This window comes from Sceloporus undulatus, chromosome 7, assembly GCF_019175285.1.
Source record: "Sceloporus undulatus isolate JIND9_A2432 ecotype Alabama chromosome 7, SceUnd_v1.1, whole genome shotgun sequence".
In the NCBI taxonomy this organism is placed as follows: domain Eukaryota; kingdom Metazoa; phylum Chordata; class Lepidosauria; order Squamata; family Phrynosomatidae; genus Sceloporus; species Sceloporus undulatus.
In genome coordinates, this window is record NC_056528.1 from 15,683,229 (window position 1) to 15,700,463 (window position 17,235).

Here is a 17,235-nt window from a genome sequence, read left to right on the forward strand (position 1 = left end):
TGAATGAAGAAGGGCGGGGGGACTCCAGAAGGATCACGAATGGAGCAGAAACATATGCTGGGTTTTGACAATGCCCTTCGGTATAATGCTCCCTTCCATCCACCCTCCTATTCCAGTCATTCCAGGACTCATAGACAAGCGTTTTAGCATCTGGGTCTGCAAGGAGAGGCCTGCAGCTGATTAAACATGTGGAATACCCTTGGCAAGAGGAGACGGGTATGATTTCATCAGCGCCTATGGAACTGACACCCCTCCGCCACCCTTTCAGGAAGTGAAGACACCACCTTGGAAAATACAGTGTGAAATTGCAAAATTGGAACATGCCATGTGAAAAAAATAGCGGCCACCACGGCCATCCAATCCAAACAGACCAATAGAGAGAGTAAAACAGAAACAACAAGGGCAAAAGCAAAACCCACTCGAACACGGTTGTTGGTTATTTTGTGATTCCAGTGAGCATCCCAATGTATCACAGTTTAAGCTTAAAGTAAAATGTTTGTTGATGTTATGTGCCTTCTAGTCAACTTCATCATGAGATCTTCATTGGCAAGATTTGATCAGCAAGAGGTTGCCCTTGCCGTCCTCTAAGGCTGAGAGAGTGTGATTTATCCATGGTTACCCCCATTAGATCTCCCAAAGACCTAATCCAGCATTCAGCCCATTACGTTTATATTTTGGCTCAGACATCGGTCAAAATGGAGACTGTAGTCAAGAAATCAGAAGACTGAGGCTGCATCCGCATAGCAGAAATAATCCAGTTTGACACCCCTTTGATTGCCATGGGAAGTGTAGGTTGTTGTGGCACCAGAGCTCTGTGACAGAGAAGGCTCAATGTCTCAGTAAACCTCAATACCCCAAATGTCATAGTATGGTGCCACATCAGTGGTGTCAAACTGGATTATTTCTGCCATGCAGGTGCAACCAAAGTGATAAAACCCTCTAGATTCCTTCCTTCCTAATTTTGGCCATTGCAATCATGCTCTGACATTGCTTGGCCATATGTGTCATTGCTGGCCATGTAACAAATCCAAATTGCTCGTACTCTGTTTAGTATTCCCTGGAGAGAAGGAAAAGGGAAGTTATTAAAAACGGTTATAGCCAGGTGAGCAAGTGACGGAAAAGAGTTTGTTCCCCCTTATGTGCTCCTTGGCAAGTTCTAGTGTTAAGCCTCTGGGAAAGATCATGATTATATTCAGCCTGAATGCTACCTCAGTTACGAATCTCAAAGAAGGATATGAAAGGCATCAACACAAGCCTGGAGGAGCCTTTCAAGCTTAGAACAAGCCATGTAGTGCTCTCCTTCAATTTATATTCTATACAGGGCCATCCCACCTTTCCAGCAAAGTGAGGAACTCTACTTAGGTGGCGAATGACAAGGAGCGACAATAATAACATATTATTCTCTATGTTATATACAAGCAGGACCCATTACAAAATTGTTTCTAATCTTGCATCTATACTATAGTGATGTGAATCATGTGTTGTCCAATTGTTTATCCCTGCATGGCAGAAAGACTGGATGGCCCTTGGGGGTCTCTTCAAACTCAATGATTCTAAGATATTTAGCATTCTCTGCCAAAGGGTGGCTTGAGGATGCTTTGGGGGAAGACCTTTTGCATGTTTTGGGGCATGTGGACAGCTTTCTGCATGGTTTGGGGGCAAATAAAATGCCCCCAAACCTGCATTAATCATTCTTTTAAAAACTGAGGGTGTAGCTTTGGAGATCTTCTAGGAGGCACATAATTCTGTTCCAGGGGCCAAACAAGGCCCACTGACCACAGTATGTCCACCTCTGGGTTAAAGCAAGATTGGAAAGGAAACACGCACACAGACATGCTTGAGCTCATTGGATGAAAGGAAGGATATACTGCAACTAAGAAAGTGACATCAGCTAAGAAAGAAGCATGGGCAAATAGCTGAGCCCTGTTAAACCCAGTTTCCCATGAGCAACGGGGTCCCAGTAAATAAAACATTTTATAGCGCCTAATGCACCAAAGCCCGCGGGAAAATCTTTAGCGCATAAGCGTCACATTCAGTTGTAAGCTCAACTATTTGCATGTTCAGAGCAGTGTGGCAGGCTGGGAGGGAGAGCGCCATCCTTATGGCCAGACAGAAATCATTCCCTGACATATGAAAGCCAATACGAGGCATCTGGTCTTACATGAGACGGAAGGAAAGGCAGGGGGAAAGAAGGCAGGGGGAGCTGGCAGCCCGGTTGCTAGAGTTCCCTGCTTTCTTCTATTTTTTTCACAGCTTCACGCACTTAATTTCCAAAGCATCTGGAGCTGGTCAGTGACCGCAGGATGGAAGCGCTACAGAGAGATCAGGTTTTTATGAAAGGGGCCCACGGCACGCTTTATGGTTTTGGGGCAGTATGCCGTGGAAGGAGGAGGGGAAGGCAATCCACAGAAAAATCAAACACTTGGAACATGTCCAATTGGAGCCATTGTTCTTCTGGAAGGACAATTAGCGCTCTCTGGATGAGGCCACCAACCCCCAGTGACCGCATTTGGTGGGAAAAGAGCATACCGATTCTGGTCCCGGGTTGCGTTTCTTTACCACTCTTCTAGGATCTCTTGCTCCTGAGTCCCTATGTCAGTAGGAGAACTGCTAAACATGACTTCTACAACCGGAGGAAACATTGTGCATGACATGTTCCAGTGTCATCCACTCATGCATAGGGACACCCATGTTTGGGGGGTGCAGCAAATCCATTCCGGGTTTGATTCCAGACTTTAAGAGAAGCTATCCAAAGTACTTAACAGGGGTTTCCAGATCTCAAGGTCTGGATCCTCTTCTCCAGTCCTCAAAGTGGGAGAGACAAATCTCAGGGTGAGAACACTGTCTTGAAAAGTGTGTGGCACTGTATTGTCCTTATTGGTTAGACTTGGTGTTCTTTATTGAACAGTACATCCATGCATATGTGGTTGATATGTCATGCTGCATGGCATCACATGGGGTGGCCCCTTCTGACATCAGTTTTGGGCCACCACCAGGGACTGACCCCTGTGATATCACAAGGGACCATCCCTAGATCTCAGGTTCTGGCTGTGAAATCTCAGGACCAGCTGTAGCCCAGTCATGGCAACCTTAGTGCTGGAACCTTCATGTAAGAACTCAGTTCTCTGTAGTTTCTTTTGAAGCAAGAAATAGCATCTGCCATGTACAGTGCGCCCTTTTTTTACATGGGAGATCCGTTCCGGACCCCCCCACGTAAAAAAATGCATATACTCAAGCCCCATTGAAAGTAATGGGACTCGTGCATGTGGCGGCGGTGCAGAAAGAGAATATATTGCAAAATATGACAATACGACATAATACATAAATGACCCACACACTTAGAAGATACCTTCACAGTCCTCCACTTGTGTGAGAGATTGTTAACATTTTACAAACTCAGGCATAATGATTTCACATGAACGATGCCAAGGAAAGCCATTGGCCAAAGTGGTGGGATGAAACTCCAGACCGGTTAGAGACCGGGCATCATGCGACTGACTGTCCAGGCTGTCTGCTCATTTGCAAAATTAAATGCCAGCAAAATATTAGGCAAGCTAACAAGGTTGTACAGGGGATCCCGACAAGGGTGGGCCTGTGACCAGCTTATGGAGCATAAGACCCACCAAAGATGGCTGTTGGGAGTGACTTGAGAAGCTTAAAAGCTTAGCCTGCAAATGGGGAGAAACATTAGAAAATCTGCAGGGGCCTCTTGTTTTGACAAATCCGGCTAATCGGTGCAGGATAACTTTCACTCCAGATCAATCCAAGGATAAGGACAGCCATCTCCCCCAGATCCAACAATATAGATCATCAGATAACAAACTCAGGATTGTTCACGCCACCATGTTTCTCATGTCTATGTATTGCTACGAAAGCAGATTGGAAGAGAACCAATTCATATGAGAAACTTAGTTCAATCGTGTTTTAACTTTTGCATTCACAGCTTTTTTAAAGAAGGTATTGTGATTTACAAATGTTGTACAGTGCCTTAGATCCTGACAGTTGTTGTTATGTGTTTCCATGTCATTTTTGACATATGGTGACCCTAAGGCAAACCTATAATAGGGCTTTCTTGGCAAGTTTCTTCAGAGGGGGGGTTGCCATTGCCACCCTCAGAGGCTGAGAGAGTGTGACTTGGCCAAGGCCACCCAGTGAATGTTTATATTCAAGCGAGGGTTTGAACCTTGGTCTTTAGGGCCAGAGTCCAATGCTCAAACTGCTACACCATTCAGAAAAAACAGATATAAATCTAGTTAGTAAACTCACAGGGAAAAGTGTACTACCTATCTATGAGTTACTTCATTTGGATGTGTTTATCTCAGCCATGAAAACCATGGGGTGCCCTTGGACAAGTCACGCTTTCTCAGCCTCAGGAGAAGGCAATGGCACACCTCCTCTGGACAATGCACACCAAGAAAACCCTTAGGTTCACCATAAGTCAGGAACAATTTGAACACACACAACAACAACTAATGCATCCCTGCCAAAAACGAAGGTGCAGAGCTGGGGATGGGAGAACGAAGCAAAAGTTACTCAAAGTTTCAGTTCACCAGCTGCCTCTTCACAGGTCAGTTTTGGGGTAATTAATGGGAGCAGAAAAGTAAGATACCTGACGTACTAAAGGGAATTCTCCTGGGGCACTTTTCTGCAGTGAACACCAAATGTCAAACCCTCGGTGGATTCATTTATCTTCTTTGGTCCACATAGTTCCTCAGGCTTTAAACACATTCAGGGATAGCTGTGTTGGCCATATAGCAAAATACAGCAAAATGCAAAAGTCCACAATAGAGGGATGCCTTTTGTTGGCTAAACCAAAATGCACAAAATGCATCATACAAGCTTTCAAAGTTGGATTGGCATCTTCATCAGGCAAAACAGATTTTCCTCCAATCTGCCTTATTCCTGCCACGGCATTCATGAGCGAACCAGAAATTACTGCAACACAAGCCTTCTTTCCTCCATCATCTTGTGAGGCCATATCCCATAACTATCAAAGTAACTAAAAGTTACAGCAACCCTGCAAGAGAAGTGAAGTTACCCTTGTTGAGATGCAACTGCGGCTGCATCTACACTACAGAAACGAAGCCGTCTGAGACCGCTTTAACTGCCATGGCATAATGCTATGAGATTTCAGAATTTAAAGTTTTATATTCAGTCTTCCCTATGGAACCTAATGCCACAGCAAACTACAAATCCCAGGATTCCATAGGATGGAGCCATGGAAGTTAAAGCAATGTCCAAATTCTTTATTTCTGCAGTGTGGCAGTAGCTTGTAATGCAATGGTAATAAGGGGAAAAGAGACTAATGACAAGTAACTAGTTATCTGTAACTAGTTATTTCCAAACGCTCGATTCAGTGTCCATTCCTATCAACTCCCAGAACATGATCCTCTGCAAAAGCATCTTGCTTTTGGCAGCAATTGAAAAAAGGGGGGCTCCCATATCCAGAGGCGAAACAAAACCGCTGCACATTATCCTGGGTAAGGATTTGAGAAAAAGCATTCAATGGGCAACAGCTGCAAAAATAAAGGTTTTCATTTTTGTACATCAAATAGACAGCCAGGATTGGGAAAAGAAAAACAAAAGCTCTTTAATCTACTCTTTTATGAAAGACAAAAAGCACGAGGAAACACAACATTCGATCCATGGTGTGGCAGGAAAGCGGTCGAGGAAATGGAAGGAGGCGTTGTTGAAAGGCATCGGCTTGAAAAACAAACTCAGACACATGCCCACTTTTTCAAAAGGAGCCGAAAAAGAAAGTTAAATGGGAAGCAACACAAAAAGTTGCCTTGTACTGGGTCAAAGCATTGACCCATCTAGACCCATACTGTCAACTTTGACTGGGAGAATCTCTTTGAGGCATCAGGTTGCCTCACACCATCAAACCATTGCTATATCTAGCCCCATATTGCCAGCTCTAACTGGCAGCAGCTTGTCGAGGTATTGGGCTACCTTACACTGAGCAAACCATTGATTCCCATACTGTCTACTCTGACTGGCAGTATCTCTTCGAGGCTTCAAGCTGTCTGGCAATGAATCAAACCATTGATCCATCTCACCCCATATTGCCAAACTCTTCCAAGATATCAGACTGCCTTTCACTGAATCAAGTATGAGATGAGATGGATCAATGATTTGATTCATTTCCAGACAGCCTGAAGCCTTGGAGAGATACTGCCAGTCAGAGTAGACAGTATGGGACAGATTGATCTAGCCCCGTATTGCCAACTCTGACTAGTAGACTCTCTTCAAGTTATCTTACACTGAGTCAAACCACTGGTTCAGCTAGCCCCATATTTCCAACTCTGACTGGCAGAAGCTCTTGAAGGTACCAGGTGGGATTCTTTCCTAGCCCTAGATGCAGATTCCTAGTGCTCCCCTTGGCAATATCCAGTCTCCTGTCAAAGTATTAATCCCACTTTGCCCTACCTAGCTTCCAAAAGTAGACAGTATGGCGCAATTAGATTGCACAGAGGCATATGAGCATGTATCCAAAGCACTGGCAGCTGTGCAAAGGAAAGGTACGGTATGATCAAGAATGATCGCGGGTTTGTTGAGACAATAAAAATACTCTTCATTCTATCCAAATAGAATGCGATTTGGAGAACTTTTGCAAATTGGTATGACTTCTTTACAGGCAGGAGGGACGAAAAACTCCACCAACTCTGCAGAAAAAGGATTCCCCGTTTATACCAGAATATCCGCAAGGATACGCATTACTGCATCATCGAACATGTGGCTATCCATCTGCTTTGCATGGATCCGGATGGCTTTTGGCAGAGGGAAAGAGAACAGATGACAATTTGTGCTGGAAAATGAAGACAATTAAACATCAATGCAAATGTGCAAAAACCCGCAGCAATGCGCGTAATACACAATGTGTAGACTCGCTCCACATCTCAGCCGGGGATGAAAGCAGAGCTGAGGAGGGTTGTAACAGTGTTAATATTCCCAAATATTTTCCCTCTCCCTCTCTATCTACATTTCTTTCATATAATCCGGTCCAAGCAAAGGGAGGCTGGATGCTTTGGTGCAATTTGTAGGAATCTAAGTAGTTTCCCTACCTGCTTGCTCCAGTATTTCCATCCCAAAGAAATTAAAGTGGAATCTCGGGGCTAGCCTGGAGATATGGAAGTCAACAAGTAAGAATATACTCACGGTTGTGTACCTATGAAAAATAATGTCTGGTGACCAAACAAAAGAATATGAGGTGTCTTCGTGTCTATTCAGGTCTGGACCAGAGAGGCCTCCGGTAAAGTTTCGGCTTCTACAAACTTCTGGGAGGTCCGGCTCTCTGCCATTATCTTATTGGCAGCCATTCCCATTTCTTAAGCCTGAAGCTCTATCAGATTTGATGGAGCCTGCCAGATCCACGGATCAGCTTTCCTTGGATCATCTTATCATAATTTAGGTTGACCCAAAGGTGTCGCAAGGCTCCTTGCCAAGGAGTCACTTTAGACTCAGCCATGTAAACCCACTGGGTGGCCTTGGTCAAGTCACACTCTCTCAGCCTCAGGGGAAGGCCTTGGCAAACCTCCTCTGAACAATTCTGGCCAAGAAAACCCCAGGATAGGTTCGCTTTAGGGTCACCATAAATCGGAAATGACTTGAAGGCACACAGCAGCAACAACAAAAGGCAATGAGCAAACATTACTTTTCTCAAATATCAAACATATTGATATCTATTTATTTTGGGGGGAAAGTGACTTTCTAAAATTCAGAGAAGGCTGCACCCCAAAACAATGGCTACAGCAATGATGGAAATACTGTCAAGCACACCAGCAAGTTTCTAAACCAACGCAATAGATTCTGGGTTTCCATTCCAGCCTACTCACACTCACACACATGCACACACACACAGAGCCCATCAGGGTCCTCTTGTTGTGACTTTCACACTCAAAGCCGATTTGTCACACGCTGGAGGTCAGCCAAGCGTCTCTTGCCTTTAAAGCTCCAGCCGACTCCAGCCAGGGCTTTGCAAAACTCCCTCTTACAAATTGTTTGACATTTTTCTAAATAATCATGGAGTGGCACTGGGTCGCTCAAGAATTTTCCTCCCTTCAGCAATTCATTCTCCCATACAAGCATCTCCAAGAGACCTAAGCAAAGAGATCATCCATTGGAGAGGCAGTGTGGTACAGTGGTTAGAGTCTGGGAAGAGGGACTTGGGAAAATTCCATCTTCCAGTGATTCCCAAATTCTGGTCCTCCAGATCTTTTGGACCTCAGCTCCCAGGAGCCTCAACCATCTTGACCAATGATCTGGGATTCTGGGAGCTGAAACCCAAAACACCCAGAGTTTGGGAATCAGAGAAGAGTCCTTTTACCCTATGCATTTATAGCACTATGATTCCATTTTAACTGCCATGCCAAATTCTCTGACAGAAAAGTGCTAGAGACTCACCAAATGACAAACCCTGGTGTCAACGGATGTTGTAATACAAAACAAAGGGATGTCGCAAAGCTGTGTGTAAACAGTGGCGAGAGTAAGGGCCACAAGGCAATTTTGGGTAGGAAAACAAATCATGGGGAGGACATTTGTATCTTTATTTGTGAATTTTGTGAGCTAAGGCACTGCAGCAAAGACCAAAATGACAAAACAAACCAGCAGCTGCAAAGAGGGAAAGCAGAGATGTTTTTTGCCAGCTTCTTTACTCTGCTGCAAATCTGATTTTCTATCCACTCACTTATTCCCTCCCGTTCTAAACATATCCCCTGAGGGACAAGGAACCCTTGACCTCCACTTTTGGCCTAAGCGACCTCTCGCTTTTCAGGCTGTCAGCCTGCGGCAGGCATTACAAGCACCAGCCAAAGTTCACCGCAGCAGCTAACTAGGACTACTCAGCATCTTTATTGTGAGTCCAGGAGACACAGCGAGTCTTGACACTGCGGCCAAGGCTGGCTCTACCACATGACCCAGAGTGAGGCAACTGCTTCAGGTGTCAGAGGATGGAGACCAGAAGCAGTGAAATTCTGTTTTTTGGTACACATGATAGAGTTGAAAGAGACCCCAAGGGCCATCTAGTCTAACCCCTCACCATGCAGGAATGCACAACCAAAGCACTCCCAACAGATGACCACCCAGCTTCTGTTTAAAAACCTTCAAAGAAGGAGACTCCACTACTCTCCAAGGCAGCATCTTCCACCATTGAATAGATTTAGACAGAGTCAGTTAGAGTTGTTTAGAGGAGAGTCAGAGAAAGGCAAGGGCATTTTCCAAAAGCAGTTGTTGTGTGGGTTCAAGCCATCTCCAACTTATGGAGACCCCAAGGTAACACTATCTTAGGCTTTCCTTGGCAAGATTTGTTCAGAAGGAGTTTGCTATGGCCTCCTTCTAAGTCAGGTTTCAGCATCATTTGCTCCAAAAATAGCCATTTGTGAACTATTTTGACCAAGTGATATCGAGACTTAGGTTGGTATCTCAAATATTTTCATGCATGTTTGGGCCCCGATTGGCAAACTTCGACGCTGTTCCAAAGATCACTGTTTTAGACCCAGTCTCAGCATAGCCAAGAAGGATGGAAGTACTGAACAGATTTCTCCTTGCACGCTTGGACAATATAAGCAAAGATGTACGTTTCAATTCCCTGTAAGGAAACAGTGCAGGTTTCTCAGGTTTTTGAGGAAGCGTAGTGCTGAAGAGAGAAAAGAAGGGAGACTGATCCATCGATCATGGGGAATGGACAGCTCCCATCATGCCCCTGGTCCATAGGGATAGGCTAGGTTGGATAGCTTGCAAAATTTACTCCAAATTAATTTATATCCCCTTTTCAACATGGGTTCCACCCTATTCCCTAAGTGCAGGAATCATCTAGCAGCAATAAATCTACAGCGGCAACAGTAGTCCCCCTTCTTTTGCAACCTGACCCTGCAATTCATCACGCCAAAGCTGACATAAAAGCCCAGATCTCAGGGCTGACCTCAGCCAAGGGTAATGGAAACAGAGAATTTGCCAGAGGCATTCTGACCCACCCCATAGACCTCATGGCATGCAATGGGGGGAGAGGGAGCGTTTGGAAAGGGGAGCTAAATCTTGCCATCACAGAAATGAACATATCGCGACTCCCCACAATGGAGAGCTTTCCAACACACCTTATGCCCTCCAGATGTTTCTCCTCTCAGCAATCCTCAGACCCAGTCAGGGATGATGGGAGCTATTGTCTGTGATATTCTGGACTATTCTGGGGGAAACATGGTTCCATTTTTTATTAGTAGGAGTAGTTGTTGTTGTTGTTGTGTGCCTTTCAAGTCACTTCCGACTTACGGCAACCCTAAAGTGAACCGACCATGGGACTTTCTTGGCAAGGTTTGTTCAGAGATGTGTTTGCCATTGTCATCCTCTGAAGCTGAGAGAGTGTGACTTGACCAAGGTTGCCCAGTGGGTTTCATGGCAGAAAAATGAATCAAACCCCGATCTCCAGAGTTGCAGTCTGACTCAGACAACTACGCCATGCAGGCTCTCTTTCATTTATTAGAAGCGAAGGTAATACGGTTGTGTAGGTTCTATGTATTAGGTGTTGTGAAGTAAGGAACTGTTGGGATGCAGTGGTCGGTGGAAAGTCTGGGGGGCTTTTGGAAAAGTTGGGGTAGGACAGGAGGAAAGAATGGAGTCTAGATTAAAGGTTTGAGTCAGTTTAAGGGTTGAATGGTGAGGAGAGATAGATTCAGGGTCTGAACTAGCTAGAAGTTGAGTGTGAGAAGAGAGAGTGAGAGATATGAATTAGGTGTATTAAGCACTTATTCTGTTGTTATGTTCATTTCGCTTTAAGGAACCATCATTTTTGCATTATAAACTGTTGCCTCTGGATACAGGCCTCCAAAGGTACTCAGATCTCTGGCAAATGAGTTTTTCAAAAGATCTTGGTAGGTATAATGAATATATTGCTTTTGAAGAAGGCTATAAGACTATCAGTTGGCCAACACATGTTGGGCTTTTCCAGCAAATAAAAAGAAAGCAGGGCAGATAGACATCTGGAGGCTATTCTGGCTTCAGCACCGATTGCCTTGGATTTGTCCCACGAGAGAGCTAAACCAACATTCAAGAACTCTGAATTCAATAAAGGCCAGAACCTTTTAGATTGCTCCAAATGTTGAAGTCCCAAATGATGGTTGAAGCAGTGTCAAACTACAATAATTCTGCAGTGTGGCAACAGTCTCAGTGTCAGGGAACCAGAGCTTGGGACTGCTATCTTGGGGTACTACAGCTCCCAGAATTCTCCAGATGGCATGCCCAATGGCCATGTTGGCTGGAAGGTAGGCTGGGAGCTGTAGGTCATCAAAAGAACCATTTCCAAGAGGCCTCTGTTCCTCAGGAGTTGCAAAAACTGGAAGGTGGCATCAGTCACCGCAAGTCTCCATGTTTCATTCCCAGGGAACTGATCTCAGCATCTCTCAGGCATAAAGGATGCTAGGGAATGACCTCAGTCTTAAGGGCTTGGGTTCAAGAGATGACTTCTCTTGAATGGTTTTAAGGGGATGGCTTTAAGCAGAGAAGGCACACCTACAAATAGAAACCAATGCCTTGGTGAAGCATGGAATAACATTGCATCACTTGGACAGCTGTGGTGAATATCCAAAGTCCACCCCGTCAAATGATCCCTAGCTCTGGGCACAAGGGAGAAGTAGGCAGTGCCACCCACCATAGCCTGGCACATCTCCCAGACAGTCCACCCAAACTCAGGGGTCTACATTTGGTCTCATCTTAGGTCCTATCCAAGCCAGGTGTTGGTTCCTCACTATGGATAATCTAGCCTTTCCCCATCATGGGTTCTTAAGAACAAACCCACCAAGGTTTCCACAGGTCAACAGGCAACTCATGGGCAAGGAATGGTGGGCCTACTTTCCAGGTTCTTTCATGATTCTCTCATGGTGACCACAGTTTGTCTATATTTGAGGTGTCCAATGTCTGTAGATGCATCTATGACTTGCAGAATCCCCAGAATCCCATAGCCTGGAGCCATAGCAATTTAAAGTGGTGCCAAACTGGGTTATTTCTGCAGCCTACATCTCCGCAGTCCAGCCTCAGAGGATGTCATCATAACCCTCTCCCTGAAATGTTTCTGGAGCACAAAGCAGCGGAGGCACACAGACCCCATAAAAGCAGGCAACATCAGCACAACCCCATTTATTGATATCTATTCCAAGGATTTATAGCCCGCCTTTCTCCCACAATGGGATTTCATTAAGACTTCTCTAGTTCCCAACTCTCTCCTTTCCTGGAGAACATGATGTCACTGGGAGGAATCCCTCGAGGGTCTGGCGTTTCCACATAACATCACAGCCCTTTCCCAAATTGCAGGAAACAAAAGTTTAAAAAGGGGGTGTCTCTTTCCCCAGCTGCAAACACCTCCAAATTTGCAGAATTACACACATCAGACACCGAGCCCAGGATTAAATTGGAGCAGCCTTGCCCAGCCAAAGACATTGTCTAGCAAACATGGGCTAGGCAGTGGTGCCCAAACTTTGGTCCTCCAGATGTTTGGGACTTCGAATCCCAGAATTCCTAACCGTTGGCCAAGTTTTATGAGATGTCGAGCCTTCTCTATCAGAGAGCTCAAGAGCTCTCTAGATACGTATTCTTTCTCTTAGTGAGCCTCAAGGGTGCTACAAGAGCTCTCTACATACTGATTCTTTCAGTGAGTCTCAAAGATGCTACAAGATCTACTGGTATCTATTTATCGATTCTTTTCTTTAGTGAGTCTCAAAGGTGCTACAGGATTTCTCTACATACTGAGTATCTTTACATACTATATAATCTCTCTACATACATACATATGTATACCCACACACACACATATATATATACATGTGATCTCTCTACATACTGATTCTTTCTTTCAGTGATACTCAAAGGTGCTGCAGGATCTCTCTACATACTATATGATTTCTCTGCATACTGATCTCTCTACATGCATATATATACATACATAGGTATACACACACATTTGTATATATACATATGAACTCTCTACCTACATATACATACATATATACATACACACACATATGATCTCTGTACATACTAAGTCTCTACATACTGAGTCACATTGCATACTGATTCTTCCTTTCACTGAGTCTCAAATGTGCTGCAGGATCTCTCTACATATATATATACATACATATATATATACACACACACATATATGTATGTATACATATCTCTCTACATACTGACTCTACATACTTTCTACATATTATATGATCTCTCTACATACTGATCTCTCTATATGCCTATACATGCATACATATGTACACATATACATACATATATATATGTATGCATATGATCTCTCTACATAGTTTCTCTCAGTGAGTCTCTGAGATGCTACAGGATCTCTCTACAGACTGCTTCTACAGACTATTATGGCTATATCTTTGAATTTTGGGGGGATATTTGACTTGGGAAAGATTTCCTGAAGCTGGTGGCTCTGCAAGGGGCTTGGGAACAACTCCCCAGGAGCAAAAAGGGACTGACTCGCGAGTAGACCCATCCTCCCTCCATCAACAGGGCTGCAACACCCAGCACTGAATTCCACTGAACTCAATGGAGATCAACTTGTGCGTAAAAGAGCGCTTGGACCTTGCGCTGCGCAAAAAAGATGCTGCATAGGATCAACAGCCATGCGGCTTACTCGCGAGTAAAGGCGACCAAAGGAGGGTCCAGCCAGCCTTCCCCCCCAAACCCCAGGCATTTCTTCCTCCCTCCTGCCCCGATCCAAAGCCACTCACCTGCATCTGGAGCCCCCGAGCCTCCTTCCCAGCTCCTTGCCTCCAGATCCTGTCTCCTGCGCTGCCTTTCCAAAGTTTCCAAGGTTTGGGACCAGAGGAGAAAGAGCAGCAAAGGGAGCATCGCCTTCAGTGTCTTCCCCCAGATAAAGGGGGCAGCAGGAGGGGATCCCATCCCCAGCAAAAAGAGGGGATCTCTTTTGCAAAGCCAAGGGCAGCTTTCCGTTTGGATCAAGCGCAGCCCAGGCTTGGAAAGAGTTAAAGGAAGGCAAACCTTGCCTCACTCCCGGGGCGGAGCACAACAGGGGTTAATGCACAGAAGAGAGAAAGAGTGCAAGGAAGAGATGCCATCCCTCTTTTGGTTTTGCTCCAAATCAAAAAGATGCAGGCATTTTTTTTGCTCCCCCAAAATAAAATGCATGCATGTTTTGTTTGTTTTTTTGCTCCCAAAAAAATATGCATGCATTTATTTTATGTATTTTTTGCAAGTTTGTGTCTGGGCACCCAGGTAGATGTTTGGCATTGCCTTTGGGCATCACTTTTTGGCATGGCATTGCCACATGCCTGCAAAGAAGCAGCCCCAGGGCTCTGTCCCTTTCACAGGTGTGCAGATTTAGGAACAGTCCTCTTCTAGAGGTTTGGAAACAAGAGACTAGATGGCCATCTCTTGGGGGTGGCATGGATTGTGTCTTCCTACCTGGCAGGATGGCATTGGACCACATTGCCATTAAAGGTCTCTTCCAGCTCTGCTGAAATCTCCCCTTCTCCGCCCCCTTAAAAAAAAGGAGAGGCACATGGTTCCTTGTGGCAGTCCTAACCTGAATCCCAGTTTTTGCAGCTAGACAGGTGTGCATGCAGCTCTTTTGAAAGGGAGACACCTGTGGAGCCAGGGGTTTTGGAGCCACACACAGCTGTATGAGTCTGTGTTTGGGGTGTGTGTATGGAGTGGTGTTTGCCACACACCTCTGTGTATGTGTGTTGCATTATGCCCTGAAACCAACCTGAGTAGACCCATAGATCCACCAAGCTATGCCTGCAGTGTGCAATCCTTGTACTGAATACCACCATCGTGAGACATAAGAGAAATGTATGAATTCCCGTGAAAACTATCTGTCTACCTAAGTATCTGGAGCATTGTATGGTCCCTTCGGCATTTGGCACATGTCACATTCAATGGATTCTCATCCACACTTTTATCAATGTTATGTTGCATTCCTCATTGCTTGATGACTATCTATCTATCTATCTATCTATCTATCTATCTAAATATCTATCTAAATATCTAAATATCTGGAGCATTGTATGATCCCTTCAGCATTTGGCACACACTGCATTCAATGGATATCCATGCTTTTATCAAGGTTATACTGCAATTCCTCAGCTTGAAGACTATCTATCCTAACTAAAATCTGGAGCATTGTATGATCCCTTCAGCATTTGGCACACATTACATTCAAGGGATAATCATCCACGTTTTATCAATGTTATACTGCATTCCTCATTGCTTGAAACTACTATCTATCATCTATCTATCTACCTATCTATAATCATCTATCCAGATATCTGGAGCATTGTGTGACCCTTCAGCATTTGGCATATATTACATCCATGGATAATCATCCTATGTTTATCAATGTTATGTTGTATTTCTGATTGCTGAATTCCCATGAAGATTATCTATTACTATCTACTATCTACTATCTATCTATCTATCATCTATCTATCTATCTATCTCTAAATATCTGGAACATGTGCATGATCTTTTGGCAAACATCACATTCAATGGGTTATCTTTTTTTTTAACCCCCTAAGTTTTTTATTTTAATTCAAGACTTTGCTCATACAAAGTCATTGTAGAAACAACAGCAGAATTCAAAGTTTGGCTGATAATATTACTCAGGCAGCAGGTAAAGTATTACTCAGGTACTCAGTCCCCGAACACATTCCCCCATAAGTTCCAGTTGTGTTGCATGTTTGGAACTTTTCCGAGCGTTTCCTCTTTTGTCTCTCTCATCTCTCTCCTTTTATTTTATTTTTTTATACACTTTATTTAATATAAAGTTTTGCAACAACCCCAAATTGATATCAAATATAATTAAAAATCAACAACGGATGAATACATGTACAAAAAGTACGAAGATAAACATTTCCCCCATGCACATCGTTTCATATTTATACATATATATATACTTATATATATATATATATAGTATGATATAATTTAATCTATGTATATATTATCTTTACATGCAAACATTACGTATCAAAATACAGCCACCACAGTTTTGATTTGGGATGCAGAAATTTCAAGTTTTGGCAAGTCACTTAAAAGAATTCGGGGAGAAATTGGGGCCTTTGACGGAGTTAAATGAGGACTGGCTATGTCCCATTGGATCCTGGGGGAGTCGCAATGACAAACGCATGGATGACTTGGGTTCCATCGCAGTGATTCCAGACTTTGGTCCTAGGGTGTTTTGGACTTCAACTCTCAGAAGCCCACCCAGGAATGCTGGGAGTTGAAGTCCAAAACATCAGAGGACCAACGTTTGGAAATGGCGCATAATGGAGACATGTAGTCACTTTGAACTCTAGACTCCATTTTGTCTTTTCCTGGGGAAGTGGGTTGTTCTTTAGAACTGAATTTTTGGGTTCAAAATGTGCTGATTTTGTTTTTAAAGAAAGACAAGGTGGCCCAAAAAAGTGCCCCAAAGGTGCCCACTGTGCTTTAGATGGGGCATAGCCGTCGACGGATTTTAACTGCATCGGAGCCCGGGTGGCATTGAAAGAGAAAGACAACGTTAAGGCTGTTTACAGATGGAAGGCTGGTTACAACAACCCCAGTGGCCAAGGTAACAGCGGTAACAAGTGCTGCCCAAAGGTCCACCCAATTCCTTGCCAACATCTGCATTCATCTCCCTCACCATCTGAGGACTGCATTGACCTGGTTCTTCCCTATTAGGCAATGGTGGTGACCTTCCATCCAGTTGATACTGGGCTGCAGCCCAGCATCCCTCACCTTTGGAGAGGTGTAAAAGATCTTTTAGCATCTTTGTGACTAACCGGAAGAAAGAAGTTGGCAGCATGAGCTTTCATAGACTTAGGTCTACTTCCCGATACATCTACTTCCAAAGTAACTTTGGAATATAGATGACAACTTCTTCCTTTCAGTTAGTCTCAAGGTGCTACAACATCTCTCCACATATCATCTACAGATTGATATGGCCATATCTTTGGATTCTACCACTTTGGGGAGGTGGTCTCACTGATGGGAGTTGCAGTCCAGTTGGGACGTCTCCAACTGATGCGTCCAAAGGAAGGACGGAAAGGCCCTCGCAAGTCCCGCTCTACGTTGTGGTTGTGAAAACCTCCCCGGTTTTATTTCTGAGGGTCTTGGTCACATTCCATTGAAACAAAGGAGAATATGGGGCAGAGTGGAAAAATATCAGAATAATTCAAGACCATAAAAGCCATTTCCCTTCAGCTCTTAATGGTTGCATGCACTATCTTAAGG

General features: G+C 44.2%; 1 protein-coding gene across 1 annotated transcript in view; it reads right to left on the reverse strand.

Annotated features, from left to right (window-relative positions):
- Positions 1-13,959, reverse strand: part of LOC121936453 (collagen alpha-1(V) chain-like) — a 40,849-nt gene extending 26,890 nt beyond the window's left edge. The window contains exon 1 of the mRNA XM_042478713.1: positions 13,728-13,959. Coding sequence (XP_042334647.1) covers positions 13,728-13,899 — 172 coding nt within the window. The 5' untranslated portion in view covers positions 13,900-13,959. The remainder of the gene's footprint in view (positions 1-13,727) is intronic.
- Positions 13,960-17,235: the final 3,276 nt, after the last annotated feature.